At 43.4% G+C, this 25036-nt stretch overlaps 3 protein-coding genes across 4 annotated transcripts in view; all 3 read right to left on the minus strand.

Moving 5' to 3' along the window:
- Positions 1-12231, minus strand: part of rbm46 (RNA binding motif protein 46) — a 16994-nt gene extending 4763 nt beyond the window's left edge. The window contains exons 1-9 of the mRNA XM_008436206.2: positions 12071-12231; positions 10277-10459; positions 8116-8296; positions 7883-8039; positions 7437-7566; positions 6453-6550; positions 5628-5988; positions 1282-1481; positions 787-889 (exon numbers count right to left, since the gene is read on the minus strand). Of these exons, the coding sequence (XP_008434428.1) occupies positions 787-889; positions 1282-1481; positions 5628-5988; positions 6453-6550; positions 7437-7566; positions 7883-8039; positions 8116-8296; positions 10277-10459; positions 12071-12089 (1432 nt within the window). The 5' untranslated portion in view covers positions 12090-12231. The remainder of the gene's footprint in view (positions 1-786; positions 890-1281; positions 1482-5627; positions 5989-6452; positions 6551-7436; positions 7567-7882; positions 8040-8115; positions 8297-10276; positions 10460-12070) is intronic.
- Positions 12232-12926: 695 nt separating this feature from the next.
- LOC103480984 (lecithin retinol acyltransferase-like) lies at positions 12927-15961 on the minus strand. 2 transcript variants are annotated; one of them, XM_008436204.2, is made up of 6 exons: positions 15957-15961; positions 15607-15849; positions 15138-15243; positions 14600-14674; positions 14189-14341; positions 12927-13261 (listed from the first exon to the last, which is right to left on the minus strand). In XM_008436204.2, exons 2-6 carry the CDS (start codon positions 15819-15821, stop codon positions 13106-13108), a joined length of 705 nt encoding a protein of 234 aa, XP_008434426.1. In that variant the 5' UTR covers positions 15822-15849; positions 15957-15961; the 3' UTR covers positions 12927-13105. The 2 variants fall into 2 exon arrangements, with proteins under 2 accessions (XP_008434426.1, XP_008434427.1); XM_008436205.2 differs by lacking the exon at positions 15957-15961 and having other exon boundaries at positions 13161-13261; positions 14163-14341; positions 15607-15897.
- Positions 15962-17474: 1513 nt separating this feature from the next.
- Positions 17475-23624, minus strand: LOC103480983 (lecithin retinol acyltransferase-like). The gene is made up of 2 exons (XM_008436203.2): positions 22796-23624; positions 17475-18196 (listed from the first exon to the last, which is right to left on the minus strand). The coding sequence occupies exons 1-2, from the start codon at positions 23462-23464 to the stop codon at positions 18044-18046; spliced, it is 822 nt and encodes a 273-aa protein (XP_008434425.1). The 5' UTR covers positions 23465-23624; the 3' UTR covers positions 17475-18043.
- Positions 23625-25036: the final 1412 nt, after the last annotated feature.

Genomic DNA, 25036 nt, shown 5'->3' on the forward strand with positions numbered 1-25036 from the left:
GCAGTGAGTTTTGAATGTGTGAGTGGAGACGTGCTGCAGGTTGTTATCACCTCATCATTAAAACTAAAGGGTCACTGTTTACGACGCTCAGCTCCATCCATAAAACATGCAGCTGCTGTCAGACACAGGCTGCATATCTCTGCATACATTTGAGAGCCGGCGCCACGCCCCGCTGACCTTTTAGCAAACTGGAGGAAGTGACACGCGGAGAGCAGCCAGAGTTACGTCCAACACGGCCAGCAGACTGGAATCRGCTCCAGCAGCCGGCCGTGACTCACTGATCAACTCTGATCCGAACCTCAGACGAACCAGCAGCAGMTCAGATCCGAGGAGGAGGAGCGATGGAACTAAAGGGTTTCTGTCATTTTAACCAGATTTTTAATCAAATCAGGAAGAAATGTTTGATGAAAGCAGAGATCCGTTCAATTCAAAACTTCTTYATTGAKCCCAGACRAAAATTAAATGTCATATTATTCAGAGCTGTTGTAGACCCTGATGGCTGTGGACAGRAAGAGGCTCCTATAGCAGTCTGTATTACAGMGCAACTGTAGAAGCCTCTGACTGAACACAATCTATATAATTTCATTTCTTTTTTWWTYCMMYTTYYYYYYWAAAMYWAWWWWAAMMRGRMYWAAAMYKGKTYMRKWAARRAAAYGCTTCTGTCTTTCCTATTTAAAATGYATATTTCCTTCCTGTTTGTGTCTCTGAGCCTCAGATCTCCCAGCCAATCAGGYGGCTCCATGTCAGTAGCCCAACATGGACGCTGCAGTGTGAGTGAGACGTTACCCAGGTTCCACAGCGTGGTCTGGGCAGCCAGCTCCTTGGCGTCGTCCAGCAGCACACACAGCTTATCAGGGATGTAGGTGGCTCGCGTGGATGGCAGCACCACCTACACACACACGCGCGCGTGCACACACACACACACACACAGAGGAATGAAGAATGTGGCCTGGGGTTTCTGTTGTGAAGCTCGGTGCTGTCAGGTTCTGCTGCTGCTTGTTTCTGTAAAAGTGAGGCTCCTGAGGCTCTGAGCAGCCGGAGGTGAAGCAGGTGAAGCTAAACCAGATGTTTCCGTTTCACAGCGCTGAACAGCTGCTCTCTGGGATCCTAAGGCTTCAGAACAGCTGATCACTAAAGATACGGTTCAGTTCAACATGTTGGCTCTTCAGTAAGTGGGTCAAATCCTGAACTATAGGCTGCTGAGCAAATATCAAGGTGTGAGAGACGCTACCAGCTCAGTTCAGTGTGTGTGTGTGTGTGTGTGTGTAGGTGTGTGTGGACCTTGTAGATGAGCAGCAGCTTCCCGTCCTGACCCGGGGTGGAGTACAGGTGGTACTCGGGTGGAGACCAGCAGTTCTTGTGGCAGTGGTACTCCAGCAGGCTGACGGCCGAGCCGATCTGGCTCTGCTTCAGGGCGAGCAGACTGATGGGCGTCAGGGGGGTGCAGGGCAGCAGGGGGAACATGAAGCGCTCCGGGTCCTCTGAACCACCACACACACACACACACACACACACACACACACACACACACACACACACACACACACACACACACACATCATCTATTTAAATCAGATCAGACCAGGCTCTAGATAAAAAAACATCCTGATGGACAAAATCCATCAAGATTTCAAGATCAAAATGTTCATGTAACAATTTAACAAATCTATTAGTCTTCTTTCAGCCAGCTAGCTGGCAGTGTGCAGCAACAGATGGGGGAGGGGCAGAGCTGCCTTTCTTTACTTTATGACCCAACATAAAGTAGTTGTGTCATAAAGTACTTTTGTTACTTTTAACTAATTACATCAGAGTGAACAATCAGAAACTATAAAACATTTTYTCCCCTTTCCTGACTGCTGACTCAACAGTCTGACCTTTTCCTACATTTTGTTTGATTTGAGTAAAACATCCAGGTCACACTAATAACAACAAACTGATTCCTGTACGTCTTCAAAMTGGAGTCAGACTGGATGAAACTGGTTTCCATGGAAACGTCGGCAGATAACAAGGCGGCTGGATAGATCATAATGGAGGTTCTCGGTTTTACTCTATTTTTATCAAATTATATCCAGCTTCATATCATCTTTAGTCCAGTATTGTTTAAGTTTTATCCAATTTTATCTCGTTTTATTGCGTTTTGGTCAAATATGATGCTACGGTGAGTTTTAAAAGTAAACAGAGTAATATTTTAAATTTTAAATGACTTGGTGTGACGTCACATCTGCTCCTAACATAGCATTTAAACCAACGCTGACACCATGAAGGTGAGAATAAACTGCTCTGAACGCTCGCTGTAAAATAATTTTAGGATGAAAAAGGTAAGTTAGAGTCAGCTGGAGAGCTAGCAGGTCGCTTTAATTCAGTTCAGTTTATTTTTGCTCCACATCACCTGGAGACAATTTACAAACAAAGCAAAAACAGAGCAGAGATTTCTAACAAGCAGCAGCTGAATGTGTGTGTGTGATTGTCCAGAATGTCTCGTTTCTGTGTGTCATAAAGCCTCAGTGAGAGCCTGACGACCCGATTCTGCACCGGGCTGATCATTAAACCCGGAGCCTGCAGCTTGTTGCAACATGTCATCATTTCCTCCATGCTGTTCTCAAACAATCCAGACATTTTGTTTGGTATTTTGTAAAGCGAGGAGAAGCTCAGCGGAGTTGGAGCTGCTGTACCGGCAGTGGGAGGGGAACTGTGGATGAACTGGTACCAGAGCCGACCCGCTGATTTACCTGACTCACTGATTTACCTGACGTCCTCAAACGTCCACTTTGTCTTTAAATGCAGGCTGTGGTTTCCAGGATAAAGGTCACAAACACTCTGCATTAATCCAGCTGTGAAGCTGCAACCCTTTTTCACGACGCCTGCACATATTTCCTGTAAATAAAAGTTTTTAAATGAGCCATAAATGATTCATGGCAGGATGTGGGTAGAGCACATAGATAGCAGGAAGGAGAGATGGAATAGTGATGAGTGATTATGAAAGCACTGAAACTAAAGATCCTTTTTCCAGTACATCTGGTCTGCAGGTCGTTACAGGTGGAACTCAGCAGCTCCGGAATGAGAAAAACAATAATCAGGAAAATGTATTTATTGTCCACAGCAGGGGAGCACCTGTGCTAAGCTAGTGATGATATGAGCATCAGTGAATATGTTGCTGCCCTTGTTATGACTGGCTTTTATGTCCGACAGCTTAAAGCAATAAAGCTGCAGAACACATTTACAATCTTTCTAATCACCTCAACGAGACCAGAGCAATTTATATGCTAAACAGCTATAAATGATATTTTAATGCAAATATAAAAATAAAAGGCACCAGACCCCTGAAAGGCCCTGAGTGAAGAGGCTCCATGTTCCTGTCCCGATGTCTGTGACGTTGTTTCGGTGAGTCTCTGATCCCCGTTGAAGCTACAGCTCCTCTGATTAACGACGCTCTTCATCATCTCGTCTCTTCATTAAGACGCCATGATGGAGTGACTGACTTCAGAGGGCTTTACCCCAGAAAACCTTAGCTCAGCAGCCCAGATTTACCCACAATGCTCTCTGGTAACTGAACCTGACATCCTGAATTATCACTATTAGCGGTTAGGAGACAAAACATAACTAAGTGCTGCTGATCAGCCCCATCAGTGTAAAACACTGTAACGGTCCTGATTAGATGGAAATGAATGCTGCTCTCTGCTTTGGTCTTATTTACCAAACTAATTACTGTTCAAGTTGTTGTGCAACACATGATGCGTGTTTGTTTGAGAAACGCTTTGAAGTTGTTTGGGTAATTATGTCCCTCAYTGCTCCYCATAGAGRGTTCATCTCCAGGACAACCGGACGTGGACGGGGTCACGTGTTTAATGGGTGAGACAGTCTCTCWCTGTCATTGTTTAAAGCTGATTAAGCAACTATTCACTCACTTCCTGCCCTGGCAGCCATGTTGTTTGTCTATGTTTGGCTCCATGATTTGTGGAGYGYCTGGAGCTTGGAAGTAAAACCGTCAGACTGGGGATATTTAAAGCTTCAAGCAGTAAAGTCTGGAGCTCAGGTTCACTTCCTGCCTTAACTGAATGTAAACAAGCTGAACTCACTTTAAYTAAATATAACTCCATTCACTGCCTCTCWTCCAGGCGTGATCTGCCTCACAACTGATCAGATGTTTTGGTGAATTTAAACGGCTTCCTGTGTCTGACTTGGTTTCTGATAACGGCAATGAAAGTAAAGGGACTTTTCCTTKAAGGGTTTTTCATTCAACTCTAACTACGCTGTGGTTTAAACTCTCTAAAATCAACYAGTCGATKGACCAAACTTCTGACCRACCAACCAACAAACCCACTGACTGAAACATGGGCCAGGCCACCAACCAATWATCTAAACTGACCAGCATCAAAATCAGCTGCAGACCCAACGACTCACTGACCTCCAAACGGTTCAACCAGCTGACTGAACAACGATCAGATCAACTAAACCAGTAACGAGTCCAGAGACGGCCGGCATACAAACTGAAGGTTTTCTGAATACAGACAGATTTCAGCAGGTTTCTTGGCTCTCATCCTTGATGAATCAATCGCTCAGCTCTTGCTCCCCTGCTGTGGACAATAAATACATTTTCCTGATTATTGTTTTTCTCATTCCGGAGCTGCTGAGTTCCACCTGTAACGACCTGCAGACCAGATGTGCTGGAAAAAGGATCTTTAGTTTCAGTGCTTTCATAATCACTCATCACTATTCCATCTCTCCTTCCTGCTATCTATGTGCTCTACCCACATCCTGCCATGAATCATTTATGGCTCRTTTWAAAACTTTTATTTACAGGAAATATSTGCAGGCGTCGTGAAAAAGGGTTGCAGCTTCACAGCTGGATTAATGCAGAGTGTTTGTGACCTTTATCCTGGAAACCACAGCCTGCATTTAAAGACAAAGTGGACGTTTGAGGACGTCTCTCCAGAGACACCTTGAGGGTGAAGAAGGTTTTAATATCGGAGAAGCAACGCGGAGCACGACTGGACGTCCGTGTGGTCAGGCTGAAGGGAAAGCCTGGGGGGTTTAGCTTGGTAAGAGGCCTTGGCTGCTCAGAAACACAAAGGTCGGGATCTGATCTCAACTCAGAGAATTCAAAACTAAAAGATCAAATCTGTCCTCGTTGGTTTTTATCGGACATAAAAGCAGTTTTAGGAAATAAAATAAAGTTTAAAAGTGGGGCTGTTTGAGAAGTAAAAAAGAAATCTGTCTTAAAGCTGCAGAAGCGATCTCAGCTTTTGGTGGCTCAGCCAATCAGCACTAAGCACAATAAATGCAGCTCCTGGATTGGCCAGCTTGAAACATGGCTTCTAAGTGTTTCAGTTTCCCAAGCTGCATTTTAGATGCAATCTATGAAAAACAATCATCGATTAGGTGGATTTTCAGTGAATAATTTGGCGTCAGGTTGCAGAGAAAAAGCTAAAATGCTGAACTTTGACTAGGCATGGGGGCGGGGCTCCGCTGTAGAGGTAAACAGGTGTTTGTGTGATTATGTTCGATAAAATGAAGAGTTTGAACAACAGAGAGAAACGAAGATACACCAACAGCCTTCATGTGTTTAAAGCAGATGTAAAATCTAATCAAGTCTCTAGTGTTTCAGGTTCTGTTCATGCCGTCCTCACCTCCTCCGTTGTAATAGGGGTTTCCCAGGCGGGTCTGCAGGGGCGTGGCCCTGAGCGAGCAGCGGCCGTCGCCGACGCCCCCCGCGGCCGTGTTTCCTAGGTAACCCCTGGTGTTGTACCTCCGGCCGGCGGCGCTCCCGTCCTTGATCCCGGCCGGCTTGGCCAGGGTGACCTCCACGGTGGCGCCGTCGATCTGGGCGCCGTTCATCAGGGTGAGGGCGGCGATGGCGTCGCTGCGGCTGCGGTAGTGGATGAAGGCGTAGTCGGTGAGCTTCTTGACGCGCTCCACGGAGCCGGGCTTGAAGCTGGAGAACTCCCGGTGGAGCGTTTCCTCCGTCGTGTCCATCATCAGGTTGCGCACCTGCAGCAGGAGGACAGACGGGGTCGGCAGGCAACAGGTGGGGGTCACACTTCAGAACCACTTCTGGTGTTCTCTGTAATGACTGTCAGGCTGCGTGTGTGTGTTAATTTGACTGTAGGGTGACGCGTCACCCCGCTGAGCTGCTCACAGAGGAAAATGAATGACTCACGTCTCCAGGCCTCTAATTGTTTCCCACTTAAAGCTCATCTGAAGAACATTTCAAGCAGCAGCAGCAGCAGTGGGAGTCTCTCCGGTCGGGATCTTCAGCTCCGATCCGGAGCTTAAATTCACTCCCCACCGGCTCGCGGGCCAGGACAGTTATGGAGTTTTAATGATTTTACTTACCTTTCAATGACTTTCAAGAACAAAAAGTCTGTAAAATATCTGAATTTATGGTGATTTTTCTCTAATTAATCTCAACATTGCCGTCATGTTAGCAGGCGGAACCGGACAGTTGTACGTACGTAGAGGACCCGGACGCGCTGCATCACCTCCTCATCCACATCCTTCTCCGGCTCCGCCCAGTCCACCTGGATGGAGTGGCCCCACAGCTGGAAGGTTCCTGCAGGGACAACCAGAACCAGTTCACTACCAGAACCAGTTCACTACCAGAACCAGTTCACTACCAAAACCAGTTCACAACCAGAACCAGTTCACCACCTGAACCAGTTCACCAAATGAACCAGTTCACAAGCAGAACCAGTTCACCACCTGAACCAGTTCACAAGCAGAACCAGTTCACCACCAGAACCGATTCACTACCAGAACACAATGATCTCTGACAGTGGAAACAAGGAGCTGCTCTCGTCTTTCTCAGCTGTTTTCCATCGATTCATACTGGTGTTGAACCCAAACCCAGTTTGCCCCAAAGGTTCTCCACAATGATTCAAGATGAAGGGGTGTACTTACTTTTTAGCACATCAGTCTCTCATGTTGGCTTCAAGTTTCTTCTGTTTTTGATCATTTCAGATCCATTTATTACACCCTGATGTATCAAACCCTGAGGAGTTACTGTTCACATAATAAATGTAAACATAAAGCTCTGTGGTTTATGTTAAATTATAATATATTGTATTTAACGTAGTCTTGTTTTACAGCCTGTCTGGACGTTAATTTAAGTGTTTATTCAGGTTCTACAGCGTTGATGCTGAGAACCGTCAGGACTCTGATTTGTGGATTTGACCTTTTCRTAAACTCTTTACTGCGCTGCATTCACTGACACCAGGAATTCTGAGTCTCTCCTCAYTAACTGGAGAAGACAACGCAGTGGGAAGTAGATTCTCTCTGGATCAGGACGGCTTCTTTAACTCAGACTGACCTCAAACTCCATGACTCACCTGCTTCATCATCCTGTTCTGAAAAAGCGGACCACAACAGTGTGTCGCTGTGCTGCGCCTCCCCCTGCTGGACGCAGACAGGAAGTGACAGAGGCAGTGTGGAGACGGTACCGGGTATGAGCGTCCTGCGGGCCATGGCGGCCGCCTTGTGGGACTCGTACTCCACGAAGGCGAAGCCTCGGTTGCGGCTCTTATCCATGGAGCTGGGGTAGACGATGACGTCCACCACGCCGTCCGTCACCTGGGAGCGCACACACACACACACCACACACACTCTGACTCATGAAGACAAGCTGTCACTTTAAATCCAGACACACGACAGCAGCTGCTCTGACATCAGCTGGACTGACAGGAGAGAAGCAGCACAACATGAAACAACCTGGACAGGTGAGCCTCTGATTGGCTGATCAGGTGGCGTTCGCACTCAGGTTGGATGAAAGTTTTTACTGTCATTTTAACATTATGATAGGAGGAGGATTTAAAGAAATACCGCAGGTCCATGAGCAGCTCAACACATGTAGTTTGAATTGAGAGTAAACTAAAGGCGTGTTCCCCACCTTCTTCATCTCCTCCATGATCTCCTCCTTCTTCTTGTCTTTGGGGATGGAGCCGATGAAGAGGCGGCAGTTGTCCAGACTCACGCAGACGCCGATGAACTTCCCGGGTCGGACCTCGCAGTTGTCCAGCATCTGGATGGCCCGCTGAGCCGCTTCTCTGGACCAGAACCGACAGCATCATTCATCAACCTGCTCAGCTCACCGGGCGAACCGACGCAGTCACGGAGCGCCACCTGTTGGTGTACATGACGAAGGCGTAGCCGCGGTTCTCTCCGCTGAACTCCATCATGAGGCGGAACTCGTAGATCTTGCCGGCCTTCTCGAACAGCGGCACCAGCTCGTCCTCGAACATGTCTCTGGGGATCTTCCCCACGAAGACCTCGCAGCCCCGCGGCGGCGCCGGCCCCTCCCAACCTGCAGCGCACAACCAGGGTCAGAGGCTCGTCTACCACGGATAACGGACCGGTAGAACGTGCAAATGTCAGAGGTCAATAAAAYACCCAACATTAAATAGATACAAACCTGCAGCACCCTGCTAATCTGGAGAGCTGCCTGCCACTAGGCCTGTCACGATAACAAATTTTGCTGGACGATTAATTGTCTAAAAAATCATTGCGATAAACGATAATATTGTTTCAAGACCTTTTGATACTGATTTAATGGAAATGACTAATAATACATGCGATTTCCTGCCATAGATGGACTTTATTTTAAAAAAAAACACGTAACACTGGAACTGATAAACTAAATAAACAAAACAACCAAAAACAAAAATAAAATGGATTCTCAGTCTCCATTAACAAAAAACGTACTTGAATAAAAGMTAAACAACATAAAACCAAAGTGGAAATAAATACTGCATTCAACCAAATGAGTGCAGATTATGAAGTCTGTATGTATATTGACCTTCAGTAATCAATAGATTTAAATAGAGACGATGGGCACATCCCACTACCTAATGCAATAGTTCACTCTACACCATTTTTTGCCCCCATTTTCCCCTTATGATAATCTTGGATCGTTGKCTGATCTAACAGATCATCCTGCAGTGTGTGGTGTGTTACGGTAGATCGTGGTGGCCGCTCCGATCTAAATCAGGGGTTTTCCCCGACTGGGAGCTTAACGCTGAATGTGACAGGTAGCCAATCAGAAAGTGCGGATTCTCCTCCGTGCTTTCTGAGGGGAAATTACGGAGGGGAATCCCAAACAGCTGAAAAGGCGCAACATGAAGTCCAGCGGTCAACGGAGATCATATGTGGAAACAACATTAATATTTATTTAACGTTTCGTGCAAAGAATATAGAAATGACAAGGGGAGGAGTTGGAGCCAAATTGCTACCGCAGTTGATGAACCCGGTAAGTTTTCAGCTGTTCTTCGTTAACGTGACATAAATAGGTTACAATGATTTTCATTCAGTCAGGACTTTACGCTGACTCTATAGCCACATGCATCACAAGTAGATTCTAGTAAAGCATTGATTAATGCCTGGTTTAAAAATTAGTTATCTGGATTTGTAGCCATTATTTTGTGCCCATATGGCTGGACACCACACGGCACAACAAACCCGATCGAACCATTATACCCAGGATTTCTGTCGGCTAATGTGTCTCTCAGGTTTAGAAAAAGGGCCGACAACTCGTGTAATGTGCGCTGGACTTTAGACTAAGAAAATGAGGAAGGGAGGGTCAGTGGAGAGACCGGAGCTGAGCCTTTTTCATTAATGTCATCAACAGAAAGAAAAAACGGCCGGAAGAGACGATAAAGACGATAATTAAAATGAGGTCGAATTTATCATCTGATTAATTGATTTATCGTTTATCGCGACAGGCCTACCTGCCAGTAAAGAATATTTTTAGTAATTGGTTATGCAGTTAATCAAATATTCTGACTATTATTCTAATATTCAGATACATATCCAAATATTCAGATAGCTAATGAATTACTCTGATTGTTACTCAAATATTCTGACGAATAATTTAATATTCMRACGATTAATAAAAWTTTTGCMGATTGATCAATTATTCTGATGATTAATCAAATTTTCTGACGATCAGATAAAAATTCAACTCATTCTGCTGATTTTTCAAAAAACCACTTAATTTTATACAATTTTACAAATACATTAAAATTTAAAATGTGTGTGTGGAAGTGACACCACAGACTGCCGGTCTTCTTCCGCTGTGGCGTTTATCTCATCATTTATCGTCATAAATTTCTTGTCATGATAAAAATTCTGATTTATTATTTTGGAAAACTGAAAACTTTGTTTTGAAACCCCAATAAAACGAATGAAAGTTTGTTGTTGTAYGGTGAGAAAATGTCGAAAACGTCAGCGCTGAAGAGTGACGCTTTAATCTCATCGTGTTTTATTTCCCGTTTGGACTCTGGCTTACCTGGCGGCGGGCCGCCGTACTTCCTCTGGCCGTTCTCCTGCACCATGTTGTATCCCGTCTTCTCCATCAGAGCCAGCAGAGCCATCTCCTTCGCACACGACACCCTGAAGTCGTCCCTGTTCGCCGGCAGGTCCACGTCCCCAGAGTCCCCGTCCAGGTCCTCGTCGGACGACCTGTCCCCRTCTGTCCAATGAGAAGCACCGCRGTTAGCATTCTGCAGCCTGACTGTCATATCCAACGTTACAAGAAAGTCTTCACAATGACATGGAGTACAGATGAACACAGATTGAGACTACAGTTCAACTTCTTCTGGTTGAAATTAACTTGGATCATTTACAGAAATCCAAAAATACATGAAATCAACATGTTTGTGCTTTTACAAACTTAGTAATGTTTTTATAAATCACCAGTTGTATTCTTCATTGCAGAATAATCCAGTTCTGGTTTCACTGGCCAAACTAAGGGAGGCTGTTTGATAAAAATATAACAACGATTTTTACAGAGCTTGTGTTTTAATAAATCTGTAACAGGGTGAAAATTAGACAATTATTATTATTATTTTACCACCTGGAGTTCTCTTAGTTAATCCAAAAATATTAATAAACCTCAAACATGAAGGTTTAAGAAAGTAACCATGATGTTTTAGCTTTCTTAGGGAAATATCTATATGTGAACAAATATTGGGCARGTAAAAGAAAAACACACATGTTCACATCTCACTTTGGCATTTTCATCATTTTTCAATTAAAATTAACTCAAAACTTTCATATAAACATTTCTGGCATTARAAAWACARAACAATCAGTGTCCAATATGGCCGCCCTTCTTTTCAATAACAGCGATCGGCTTCCATTCAGAAAGTAACCATGACTCCATTCAGAGTTTGCARCTCCAGCCTCCCAGTCTGTTCAGAGAGCTGGACTGGTTTCCTTCACTGGAAATCTCCCATTTAAGACCCGCCCACCAGTTCAGGTGAGGAAAGGCCCATGCTATCAGTTTTACACGTTTATTTTCTAGCAAGAGGAGGAATTGTTTGAAAAAATGGAGACTACTGATGGAAGAAAGTGTCTAAAAACTGGCAGAAGGGTCTGGAGTTCATTTTGACCCAATCTTCAACCTGAAGATGTCCGACCAGTTCTTCTTTAATCATACCAGCCCATACCAGTACCCCACCTCCACCTTGTTGGCGTCAGACTCAAAGTGAAGCTCTGAGCCAGTTACTGACCAACCCACGGGTCAGTTCTTCTGGTCCAATATGAGTCACTCTCATTTCATCCAGTAAGTCTTTGAACAATCYGTCTTTAAGTGTTGCTCCAGTTTAGACACTCCTAAAAACACACACCTTAATACAGGGTGTCAACCTTTTTAGGCCACACCCTCCCTAATTCTACGAAGAAATATCAACTGCTATGCTAAAATTCATTAAAGTTTATCCAGCTTAGAATTGGGAAAATTCCTAATAATGATGATATGGTGAAAATGCCAATTTTCCTAAATATTTCACAGACAATGTAGAGCTGATTTAAACCAGCAGCGACAGCTAAAATAGTTTATCTGAAACTTCAAAAAGTTCAAATTAAATTTTTTTATCACAATTACATGAACTTTCAGCATCATTATCGTCAAATAAGCAACATTTTCAGCAGCTAAACTGACATAAACAGCCATTAAAAGTTAGCTAAACATGCTAGCGGCTCATCAATATAAAGATGTGACGTTACGAAAATTTAAGTTTGTTAAGCAAGTCAAATTATTCTCTAAAACTTTAGCAAACTACTTAAATTAATCTCTTACCGCCTCTGTGCTGTGGCATTTTCCCCTCTGAGTGAATTATTCGCCTTTTTTTGCGGTAATAAAGCCACAGGAGAGACGAGCAGAGCTCCGGTCTTTGGTCAAAACTTCGCCGGGAAGAGAAGGAAGGTTGCCTGGCAACGGTGAGAGCAGTTCAGAGCCGTTCGAGGAAGCGGAGCCTTACGCGACTTACGTTTAGCCAATCAGAGATGAGCTTTGTCAGTGCGGAAGCCGGCATCAGATGGGTGCAAAAGTAAAATAAAAATTCATTTCAATTACATTTTTTCATTGCACCTATTCTTTTACGTACAGCTCGAACAACTAATTTGACTTGATTTGACTTTAAATGAAATTAAATTTGTTTCGTAGTGTTCATGGTAAGATCCAGTAAGGGTGCAAATAATAATAGAAAAAATTTAATTAGTTATTTATTTACTGAATTATTTCCCCTTTAAACTATAAAATAAAGTAAAACTGAAATAAACTTAAAGTGCCACTATATAAAACTAAAAAAAAAGAAGAAATAAATCTGTTAAATACTTACATTAACTGAAAGTTGAACAAGAATATGAATTTAAAATCTTACACCAAATAAAAAATGTTAACAAAAATACAGGGGGACTAAAATGTTAAGTTAATAAACCTTTTTTGCACATAAAGATGGAACAATTTTGTTCAATTGTAGTTTTGTATTATGTGATTGAGAGAGAGATGAATGGATGATGTTGATCTCTCAAGAATAAATCAATGTAAAAATAATATTGTATGAAACAACATTTAGAATGAGTGCAATCCAAAGAAGGTGGGTTTATGAGAATGTTCTGGCAAAACCCATCCGTTAAGACGTCTAAACACTGAACAAATTTAAATAAATAAACTTTTATTTAACAGGATATGCTTGGCATCCATTATAAATCAAAAACAATGAAAGATTCAGTGATGAAAACAATCAGGACTAATTTAAGCTTCAGATTGGATTGCTGGTCAAAGTAAATCATCTCTGAGGATCCGGGCCAGGTTCCAGGTCAGTGTGTCCAATCAGGAGGCCATCCAGAGGAGGAAAGGCAGCAGAACCGCCAGCAGGACTGACCAGGTGTCCATAACCCGCAGGTAGACCAGCAGACAAGCAACCAGCGCTGCCGTAACCTTGGCGACGCCTCTACTCAGCAGCAGCTTCCTCATCGTCTTGCAGAACTGATGGGGACAAACCAGACAACCGTCAGAGCCACCATTTTACTTTCCTCTGCTGTTTTCTATGACCTGACTGTTTTTCTTCATTCCATCTTTTCTTCTGTTTGGTTCTGTTGCCAGTTAAACTTCTTTAATTCATTGAACTAAAGTACAAGTTTAAAGTGAAATAGAATGTTATTCCTGGAGGGATGAATAATAATAATAAAGAGTTCAAGTCTATATTTAAATGCTAAATTGTATCACATAAATCCACCCTACATAGAAACGGCCACTAGATGGCGACATTGCACCGTGCTGGATCTGACGCGTTGTTTATTTAGATTTTCTCCAAACCAGCTGATAGAAACACGTCTGATTGGCATTTGCCCCCTTTTTTTCACGACATGACAGTCGGATAGAAACCCAGCTAATAAAACTCCCTCAGAGCGATTCTGAGTTCTCCAGCAACACTCAAAGAAAACCAAGAGTCTGTCTTCTTGACGTCAGCAGTCGTTCCTATGGTGTGGGTCGTGAAGAGTATCCTCTGTGGTTGCAGCAGCTCTGAACGTTATGCTCCTGACTTCCACTAAATGAATGTTTGTGTAATCCTGATGTGATTTTCCTTCTCTGCAGCCTGCCTACAGCCCCTGTTCTCCAGCTCCATGCAGCCTGGTTGGCTCCTTCTTAATTCCTTCTCAACTCTCAACCTCCTGATCACACAGAAAATCTGCTGAAACAATGAAGCTTTCACAGACGAACGGTTGCTGCAATGCAAAGCTTAACCCAACCAGAGAAAGAGGCTGGTCTGATCGGTGATTGGTGTTAATCTGCCACAGGGAGCAAAGGTTGCAGCTGAAGGTTAAAACAAAACCGAGTCGCTGGGTTTGTAATTCCCAGTCGGAGAATGGCTGAATTTGGACTGTACCCTGGGGGTTTCCTGTGTGGCGTCACCTGGAAGGTCTGGAAGCTCATGACGGTGCCGTATCGGCAGTACATGACGAAGTGTTCGCAGTTGTACCACAGCAGGCTGTAGGCCACGTCTCCCAGCAGCTTCTCGGCCCGCCGGGCCACGTCCTCCCCCTGCAGCGCTGCACAGCTGCACATCTGAGGGGAGAACACACGTAAACCTGGATCAATACCATCAAGAAACGTCCAGATTCATTCCAGGAATAATCCAACCCAACGTGGACCAGACTCCGGAGCAGACCCAGAACCCAGAACTCCCCGTACCTTTAAGTACCTTTGGTTCATGTCCAGTCAGTCAGCTGAATTCATGGATAACTTACATAAACCCACTGTTTTCTACTGTATGACTGACTTCAGAGCTTTAAATACTGAATCAGGCAGCTGAACCAGGATCACCTTGTCCATGGGGTTGATGATTATATCGGCTCCGTAGGCGAAGTCTTCCACTGAGTCCACCCTCACGCTGCCACACTGCACACAAGAACAAGTTAGGCTCAAGTCCTCCTTTAACTTAAAGACATTACAAGACGTAGCTATAGGAGTTGGCAGCTGACGCAACTGATGTCATCTGTTCTGGTCTGGTCAGGTCCACCAGCTCAATCTATGCAAAACCAGTTGATTTTGACAAACCCCTAGAGTCTCACATAACGAGGAGAGCACATTAAATCATATTTAAGGGCCTAATGGGGTCCGAACACAATAAAACAGGCCGATGTGTTTATGAAACAGACCCCGGATAAGCAGAAGAAAATGGATGGATGAATGGATGAAACTACAGAGCAACACTTCCACCCACAGGTCAAAAGGAAAACTGCAAGATGAACTTTAAACAAAGGAAAGGTTTGATGCTGTGAATGATGATACTATTTTAAAAATCTCTGTTCTGATCCTTCAGAAAATACTGAAGGACAAGGCGGAGAAGAGTCCATGTCACCTTAGCCAGTACTCCCAGTATGAGTCTGGTGTTGGTGACCATCTGTTTGATCCGAAGCTGGTTAGTGGAGACGACGGGCAAGATGTCAGGGATGAAATGAGCCACTCTGGAGGGAAAATGGAGATTAAAAATAAGTAAAATAACAGACAAAAAAGGCAGAAAAAAATTAAGGGAATGAAAAAGAAATGTTAAAAATGAATAAAAATGGATTGACAGGAAMATTTAAAAAAGAAAGTTAAGAAACAGAACAAAAAAGTTCAAAGTAAATTATAGAAAAGACAAATCAAGAAAGTAAAGAAAATGGTAGAAAGAGAGAAATGTAAGGAGATTTAAAATGAGGAATAAAGAAAATATTTCTGAAGAGCAGAATGACGTCACACATCAGAAAGAAGCAACGTGACAAAAACTAGGAATATTCAAATTCCCCATTTTTACCTCCTGACCAATCAGAGCGCAGCGTCAGACTCACCTGCCTCCTCCCAGGTAAATCCCAAAATGAGTGAAGAGAGTCCGGGGAACTTCCAGCAGGTCTCCCCTCCTGAACATCAGGTCATACCTGTTCTTCTCCTCCTCCTCATCATCATCATCATCATCCTCCTCCTTCTTCTTCTTCTTCTCTTCGGGTGAAGGGTCAACTGTTGCCGAGGAGACGAAGATCAAAGCGAGGAGCCGCAGCGGAAACATGGTGCCGGAGACGCGGGTCGCAGTGAAACTGGAGGTTTTATGCAGCCGGTGGGAGGAGCAGAGAGGAGATTAGAGTCTGATTGTGACCGGAAACCAGGGGAATTCACCGCAGACAGGGGGCGCTGTTTGCTTTACCTACAGAGGGCTCAGCTCTGGYTTCCTGGGGTCACAAGGATAAAAACAGGACGGAAACTGATCCAACGTTAGAGACATAAACAGCACATAGAGCTCTGCACAGACACCTTTCAAACTACTGGCATAGAACATCAGAAAACAATTGGACAAAAWTTAAATAATGTACAAGATTCATCCACTGAAAAGGAAAAAACACCAACAAAAAAAAGAGTTTTTTTAAAAAAGCAATAAGTGCCAAAACTTTTTTTCCCCCCTGTGGAATAACCACAGGGTAAAGTTACCTCTGCAACAAATGTTTTAAAGTTATTCCAGATAGATCAATAAGACACAGTAACACCTGGAACCAGGTGAGCCAGGTCTCCATGGCAACCAGAAGCGCTAGCAAAACAAGCAAACAGACGCAAAACAATRAAACATGTAAAATATGCTAACAGGTGAACAATAGCCTTACGTGTGAATTTCATGAGAATTTTTGTAAGGGTGGAAAAAAAAATAAGATAAAGCAAAAATGTTAAACAATTAACAACGTTAACCAAGATGAGAACCATAAAAATGGCAGGAATGAAGTCAGAAAATACACATAAAAGACATAATGAACAAAAACAGGCGCAGAAGGAGGAGAACAAAACACTTCAGTTAGGAAATTAGAAACTACAAGTTTTCTGGTCCAGCATGAGTGTCTGACCTCACAAATGCTCAATGGTCAAAATGGTTCCCACAAAGAAACTCCTAAACATTATGGAAAGTCTTTCCTGGAGATCGGAAGCTGTTTTGGGCTGCCAGCGTTTCAGGCTCTGCAGATGAAGAACKGGACGTCTTCATCACTGACCCAACACTGTCTGCAGCCTCCATGTCAGCCAGCAGGGGGCGGCAGGCTCCAGGGAGCCCAACGAAAAGAATCAGGCCAAATAAATAATGTGAGAACTTACTTCATTATGATAAACAGGTGAGTTTTTGTCCGTTTTTAACTGTTTATAAAGTTTGTTTTTATCTATTTTGCTTATAAAATAACCTTACTGATGTCATCATGTAAAGTCAACARGCGACCAAAGACCTACAGAACCAATAAACATAAATAAGAGAACAGAATTAATAAACACAGCGGATTAAAATAGTTTCCATTCATTTCTTCACACACAGGGAAGTAAAGAAAATCTGCTTTTAGTTTCATTTGATTGAATCTGGCAGGTCAACAACTGTTTCCACTTTTCTCAGCAGCCAGAGGAAATAATCTTTCATGACATCACAGCAACCAAACCCTGATAAGAGCAGAGCAGCTAAACTAAAATGAGGTCAGGGGAGATAAAGAAATGAACTTCAAGCAATTTTCAGTTCAACAATTTGGAAAGAAAAGTCTTTCCTGACTTTCCTTTAATCATCTTAGTGATCATTTTGAAGAAATTTTAATATTTTAATATATAAGTGAAAATAAATTAAAGGTTTATGGCATAAAAGTCAAAGTTGGGTAAATTTATTATAATAAATGTAACAAATGAGAAAAAAACACATCAATTCTTCTTCTATTTGCTTTATTTACACATTAAAACACAATATAACAAGTTATAAAACGGTAAAAAAAAAAGTTTGTGACTGTTAGGAAACAATCAGGTCCAGAAGGATATTTACAGATATTTACATCTTCACCAGGTTACAGTGCTGAAACAAAAACAACAAAAAGCCAAACAGATTCCTGACATGCTGCGTAGAAAAGGAGCCAAACTTTATCAGGAACAAGAGCAGAGTGGAGGGAGAAACCAAATGTTTAAACAGATCCACCCGTCAAAGATACAAATTAGAAACAGAGCAGAGTTAATGTGGGATTTAACTCAAGATTTAGTCCAAAATCTTTAAAATCTGAACTAAAATGTTTTGGTTCCTTTCTGCCTTCTGATTGGCTGATATTCATCAAATGAAGTTTCTATTCAGCAGGAGAGAAAATAAAAACAATAACAGAAAACAACATTATAACAAAGTGAGAAGTGTCCAAACTAGTAGAAAGCGTTTTTACTGCCAGATCAATCAGACGAGGCGACAAAAAACGGTCTAGTTAAAGGCCAGATGAACAGAGTCTCTGGGTTTGCTGCCTCTTAGCTGGCCATCCACAGGGTGAAGGGGATGAGGGCGGAGGGCAGGGCGGTGCCGGCGGACACGCCCAAACACGCCATGGTCAGCAGGCCCAGCAGGCCGGTCAGAACCACGCTGCGCTGGTCCCGGATCAGAGACTTCAGCCACTCACAGAACTGCAGAAAGACACAGAGAAACATTAAACACATGGCCACCAGCTTACACAGATCTGAAAAGTGTGGGCTGCATTTTCATTTAGATGATTATGGAACCACGTTCCATCGTCTACTTTGCTCATGAAGACAGACACACCTTCAGCTTTCTGCTCCATAAAAGGTCATATTTCCTGCAAAAATGGACAAATTCTCCCGGTCACACAAAATCTCACTAAAAAGCAGAAAGTTTGTGGTTGTAAAAATATTTACAGGAAAAAACCTTCATCTACGAAAAAAAAAAAAAAAAAAAACGTGCAGAGGAAACAAACTGTGCTGAACTGACTGTGGTTGAAAACCGGCTTTTCTAATCCACATTTAACTAAAGTTCATAAATGTTCGGAAACCTGTTTTTTTAAATTAATGCAGAATATTGATCTCTTTTAAAGGAAAAACTACACTTCTGACGCTTTTGGACTTGATATATGGAACACGCTGCTTTTCCTCTTGTATTGAAAAAGATCTTTGTGCTTCAAACTGCCTTCCACGTATTTCCTCCCCCAGTGAAACATGGTAGTGGCAGTGTCATGCTATGGGGGATGCATTTCTTCAGCTGGTTGGAACTAATCAGATTTGGTCAATCACATAAAAAAAAAATTGAATATATTGAATATAGTGAGGTGACGACATGGGAACTAATTTCAAACTCTGCGTAGAGTTGATTCTAGACACACGAAACAAAGCAGAAACAGCAGAAACACAAAAACCCCACAGAGGTTTWAGAAGCGCTACAAATTATTCCCATACTTGTAAGTAAATGACATTTGAAATGCTAATTACAGCCTTAATAAAAGGCAGACTGCGGTTTCCCTCCTGCTGCTGCTGCTGCTGACAGACTTTTCCCTGCTTCAAGTTTCACTTCCTGTAATTTCCAACCCAAACATCTGACCTGAAGCCTGTAAAGGTTTAAGGAATGGGGGCCGAGGGCCAACAGGAGCTCTTAAAGGGGCCTCAGAGGGCCCCAGCGTTAAGTAAACATCAGGTTGGATTACCCTCAGCTACCAGGGGTCAGCATGCTGCCACTCTGCTCACACAGGTCTGATCAGGTTGAGTTTTAGCTCAGGTTTGTTTTCTAAGTGTAAATAATGCACCAACGTTCTGACACCTGAAATGTAGAGTTTGATTGTGTGAAACTGAAAAACAGTGTGTGTTGTAGGCACAAAGCAGCAAAAAGGTAATTATTTATCACCTTTATTCACCTGGATGTTATTCATAAAAATGTTATTAAACTTTTATAAAACTAAACTCTGTATGTGTGGAAGTTGGCTTAAAATAAAGCAACCTGATGCTATGCTAGCAGCTTTAAGCAGCTACAGAAGATTGTGCTACATTCAGTTGTGCTGTTTTATTTAGAGGTGATAAGGCTCACCACCCAGGGTGGCACACGCTCAGGGGGGGGCATGCAAACGTACACTACAACGTTGTGCCATAACTGTGTTTTCTAAGACTTATCTTCATGTCCTGTCATTGGCAAATCCTGTGTTCAGCAGAGTGTTAATAAGAAAATATGAATGATTTTATTACTTTTGGATCATTTTCAAAACTCAAAATTAAAATAATCCCATCTCTCTTTCACTGAACTTATTATTTGATTGGCTAAGTTGAAGAAGTCTGCTCTGCATTATGTTCAGATTTTAAAATACTCGATTATTCAACACAGCAATATTCAGAGAGAAGCAGCCGCAGTAAACTAATCAAAACGGAGCAACATTCATGCCAAACTCATGCAATTCAGTGTTTTCTGATCCACTTATTCACAGATTTGTCATAGACCATATCCAAAACATCCCACAGATAGTTCAGCTTGAGAAGCTGAAATGCCAACAAACGATGCTACTTGACTGTTTGTAAATCAGCCAATCCAGGAGCGCCATTTAGTTTACTTGACTCTGATTGGCTGCAGAGCAGAGATAAGGAAGTCTGTAGATGTTAGCTTCTGTGGTGAAGCTAAGATGTTTCCCACTGTGTGTATTAATGCTCATTAAGGTAAATTTGATGTTTGAACTATTAAAATAGGCAATTTAAAGCATTTTTGAATATTTAAGAATTCACAGATTTCAATTATTTGCAGCGGTGGAACAGTGGGGGTCCACTGTAATGATTAAACCATCCAGATTCCTCAAAACCCCAAACAGTAACTGAATGAGCTGCAACGACTAAAACATCTTTTAGAAGTTTAGTTATTTATTTATGGGTTAGGGGGCTGAAAACTTTTCAGTACCTTCAAAATTCCTATTTAACCTCAGAATTAGGCTGAGTAATAAAGGCTCAAACAGGAAGTGAAAAATGAATTTGCTTTACAGCAGCAGAGAAGAGTGAATTTTTTCCCAAATCCAGCTGAAGAAGTCTCCTGCTGTCATCCCAGTGAAACACGTCCCGGGTCGACCGCAGAGAGGCGTGGTCCCGGGCCCCGAGGAGCTGGTTTAAAGGGCCGGTACGGCTGTCGTCCATCATCACTGAGTGACTCTCTGCTGCTGGCAGGCGGCTCAGGTCTGAATGCGGCTCTTGTTCTCAGGACTTTTCCGAGGAGCGACCCAGATTTTCCTGCTCCGTGTAAACCCGGCTCCAACGGAGGAGGACGGACGTGCTGATTGGCTGTTAAACCTCCATGAGGCATTATTTCCATCCTGAACAGTTGGGTTCTCCGGAGGAGCAGTTCACAGCGAGGCTTATCCTTCACATGCGGCCAAGGCTCAGCATTTCTGCGTCATTTCACTGATCCACTCACAAATGAAAGTTAAAGTAGTTCAATTTATCAGGCAGAGATTTTTCAGGAAAGATTGTATGAGGTGATCAGATGGAGGAAATTAATCACATCAGACGCAGCTTTTCAGGAAAAGCTATTTTAAGTCAATAATTCTTTAATATCGATGAAAAAGTTGCAGTTTCACCTGTAAATTATTGAACTTATAACATGGGAAAATGTCTTGTTACTGACAGATTATTTATCTGTCAGTGAAATTAGATGTTTTTCCATCTACATTAAGGAACTATTGACTTAAATCAAGCTCATATATTTTGCTGAAAAGTTACTTGTTATTTCAAGTGAACTGAGATATTTGTAGTAGAAACTAAACCAGATTTACTTGGTAAGATTTTGTGTTTTTTAATGCAGGATCCGATATTTTATTACTTTGGAGCTAAAAATGAGAGACACACATTCAAAGAAGAACATCGTGAAGGACAAACCATGTATTTTAATATAAGTAAATATATAAATGTTGCACTTCATCAGTTTTTCCTTGCTTACAGTCTAATGCATTAAATGTCCCCGTATGAATGTCTGCCTCAAATTAGTTTTGTTTCCAGTGAGCAGATTCCCTCTTCCTGCATCTGTGAGTTTCTCCAGAGCAAACAGGGTCCAGAGACGTTCAGCCCAAAGCTGCAGCTTTGTGTGCAAAACAATGAACAAATGAAAGAGTTAAATCCAGCAGAGATTCACCGCCAGCCGAAAGAGTAAAGCCTGAATCATTCCCAGATCACAACAAAGTGTTGGGAACCGTTGATGAACGGCAGGTGACACGTCTGGAGGATGGAGAAGTGTAAAAAAAAAAAAGGAGTCCTCGTTGTTAGGGTCTGCTCTGCTGCATGCAGTGAGTCGGGATAAAGTTGTTTCACTAAAACCTTCAGTGTTTTATGAGGCTGCAAAGCCAAACATGCGTGAACACATGTGGTCTCCTGCTGCAGGACGTTATGTCCAATAAAACACAGGGATTCCTGTGTGCAGGAAACTTCTGCAGACTTTCAGCGACAGGTCGGTATGGCAAGCCGTTAACAATAAATATCAGCATAAACAAATTATGTAGAATTCATGATTTCACTTTTAAAGAGGCTATAAAAGATTACGAGGAAATGTTTTAGGCGCGACGGTGGTTTAGTGGGTGGAGGTCTGGACTGGACCACGCTGGGTTTGGTTCCAGCATCGGAGCGTTTGATGCTGGATCTCCTCTGTCAACATGAAGCGCCACAAAGATGCTTGTAAAAGAGATTTCATCTGGTCATTACACGGCTTTTTGTGTCTGCAGGGAATCAATCATGTTCAGGTCATACAAAGACAGAGTCGCCTTCTAATCAAAGCATGAAACCCAAATAAATCCATAAAATTTAGCGTTTGTGTGTTTTATGGCTGAAATGATTAACTGAATTAATCAATTATTGAAATAACTTTCAACTAATTTAGTAATTAATTAATCATTAACTGGAGACTAAAAAAAACAATATACAAAACTGTACAAAAAATATCTACATGTTGCATTTAAGAAAAAAACATCTGTGTCAGCATGTTTTAGCCAAAACTCCTCACATGGTTTAGCTTTAGCTTCATCTGCTATGGGAGTGCATTTTAGACAATAATATGTTTATTTTAAAAATGGCTATTTATCAGTTATTTCTATGTTAGACAAATAGTGGTTTTTGGCAGCCATGGTTTTCCATACTAATTAATAAAATTAGGTAGAATTAGTGTATTTAAAATGATCACTTTGCAGTTTTTCCATGCAGATGGTATTTTGGTAAATGAATTGGTGAATGCGTGTGGGCGTGTGGGGTCAAAGGGCAGCTCACCTGGTCGGTCTGCAGGCTCTGCGCGGCCCCGTAGCGGCAGCAGGTGACGAAGTGCTCGCAGTTGTTCCACAGCAGGCTGTAGGACACCGCGCCGACCAGCCGCTCGGCCCGCCGGGCCACGTCCTCCCCGGGCAGCGGGCTGTGCGGCACCGCCCGGTCCATGGCGTTCAGCAGGATCCCGGCTCCGTACGCGAAGTCCTCCACCGAGTCCACCCGGATGCTGGCGCGCTTGGTCAGCACGCCGAGCAGCAGCCGGCTGTTGGTCACCATCTGCTGGATCCGCCGGCTGTCGGAGCTCAGCACCGGCAGGATGTCCGGGATCAGGTGCGCCACCCGGTTGTCGCCCAGGTAGATCCCGAAGTGCGTGAAGAGGGTTCGGGGGACCTCCAGTAGGTCCCCGCGCTGGAACCTGTGCGGGGCTGCCGCTGCTGCTGCTGCTGCGGGGGGCTGCGGGAGCGGGTCCTCCCGCTCGCAGCTGCGGGCCAGCTGCGGGGGCAGCAGGCTGGACAGCTTGATGTGGGCGAGGAGGAAGAGGCGCTCCAGGAGGAAGGTGAGGCTGTCCAGCATGGCGGCGGCAGGATGCGGGTCCGTCTGGCTCCGAGTCTGAGCGGCTCCCCGCGGGAAGCCCGCTTTTACTGCGGGGGCGTGCGGGAGAGGAGCGCGTCCCATGTGTGTCACAGGGAGAGGGAGGAGATGAGGTACTGGAGACCAGTTAACCCAAATAAACCAGTTAACCAAATTAATCCAGTTAAATCAGTTAACCCACAACCTCCCGATTGGTTTATCCATCCATCCATCCATCCATCCATCCATCCATCCATCCATCCATCCATCCATCCATCCATCCATCCATCCATCCATCCATCCATGGTTTCACATCAGACCAGGAGAAACCACTGAGACTTTATCAACCATGAACTTTAGACCCGCTCTGAGGCTCCGCCCACACGCAGGTGAACAAGGTAAACTTTTGTAAACGATAAAGAGAAAATTAAAAACAGGAAGCAGCACCACAGAAAATGCTGCTGCAGGTCTGCCAGGCCAGTAGGCGGCGCTGTAACTCTGCCACAGAATGACGCAGACAGAGATGGAGCAGCGATGTCGTTTTAAAAACGCGTCTCGCATGTCGACACTGAAACATAAAACTGGAGTTTTGAACTTTTTCTACTTTTCAAACATTTTTAAAAATAATTTCTGGTTAAAATGGCGGCTGTGGATTTCCAGTTTAAGCTACCAAACGGCTTCATGGTGTCTGTGTGGGCGGGGCCTGAATGCAGCAGGTTTTAATCTGTCCTAATGTTCGGCTCCTGCTCCACATCCTCCAGGTCTTTAAAATCCACCTCAATGTGTCTCCAAAGCATTTCTGGAATCAACAATCATAAAAACTGAAAGATGAAAACAGGAGAAATAATTGACTTGATCTGTAAAAGCAGAACAGGAATGCTACCGTAATAAAGAGTTTAGTTGATCGTGTTCCAGCTGGTTCTGGTTCTGTTTGGCTCCTCTGGGCTCCCGTAGGTTGACCTTCCATGAACCCGGCTCTGACGTCTCTGCTGTGGTTGTAACAGAAACGCCTCGGCCTGCAGCCTGATGCCAACCAAACGTTTCTGAGCCGCAAGTCAGAGCAGCAAATGTTGTTGACGCCGAGTCGTCAGCAGCTCTGTGGGAACCGGGTCAGCCAGGAGCCGCTGCAGGTCCACTTCCTGTTCACACCTGSAACATCCTGGACCATGCATYCTAACGGGGCCGTTCACACCTCACAGTGACCTCTGACCCCGGCTTCACGYCGTGTCCTGGAATACAGCGACTGGAACAAACTGGACCTGCTGGTCAGCTGATCCTGTGAACTGATTAAATGAAGATTCATTAAAAGAAAGAATGATTCMATGATGACATCACAGAGCTCAGTTTACAGAAAGTATCGGTTCTGGTAACCTCAAAGGTAAAATCTACTAAACAGTCTGATGTAAAAGTTTCCATTAATCCATTTTTTTTGTAAATAAACTCACATCACACGTTTTTATCGTCAAGCACAAATCAGCCAATCACATCGCAGGAACTCAACAGCTGAAATGGAGCATCAGGATAAGCAGGAAAGGGTTAAAGCTGATCATAAACTGCTGATTTTAGCTGTTATTATTACATACAGTCATCCTAAGATTTACAAAAACAGAAAAAATACCCAGCCGACATTTTGTTCTGGTTCTAGAAAAGCAACTTTGAAGCATTTGAGCTCCAGCA

This window comes from Poecilia reticulata, linkage group LG18 (genome assembly GCF_000633615.1).
Source record: "Poecilia reticulata strain Guanapo linkage group LG18, Guppy_female_1.0+MT, whole genome shotgun sequence".
NCBI lineage: Eukaryota > Metazoa > Chordata > Actinopteri > Cyprinodontiformes > Poeciliidae > Poecilia > Poecilia reticulata.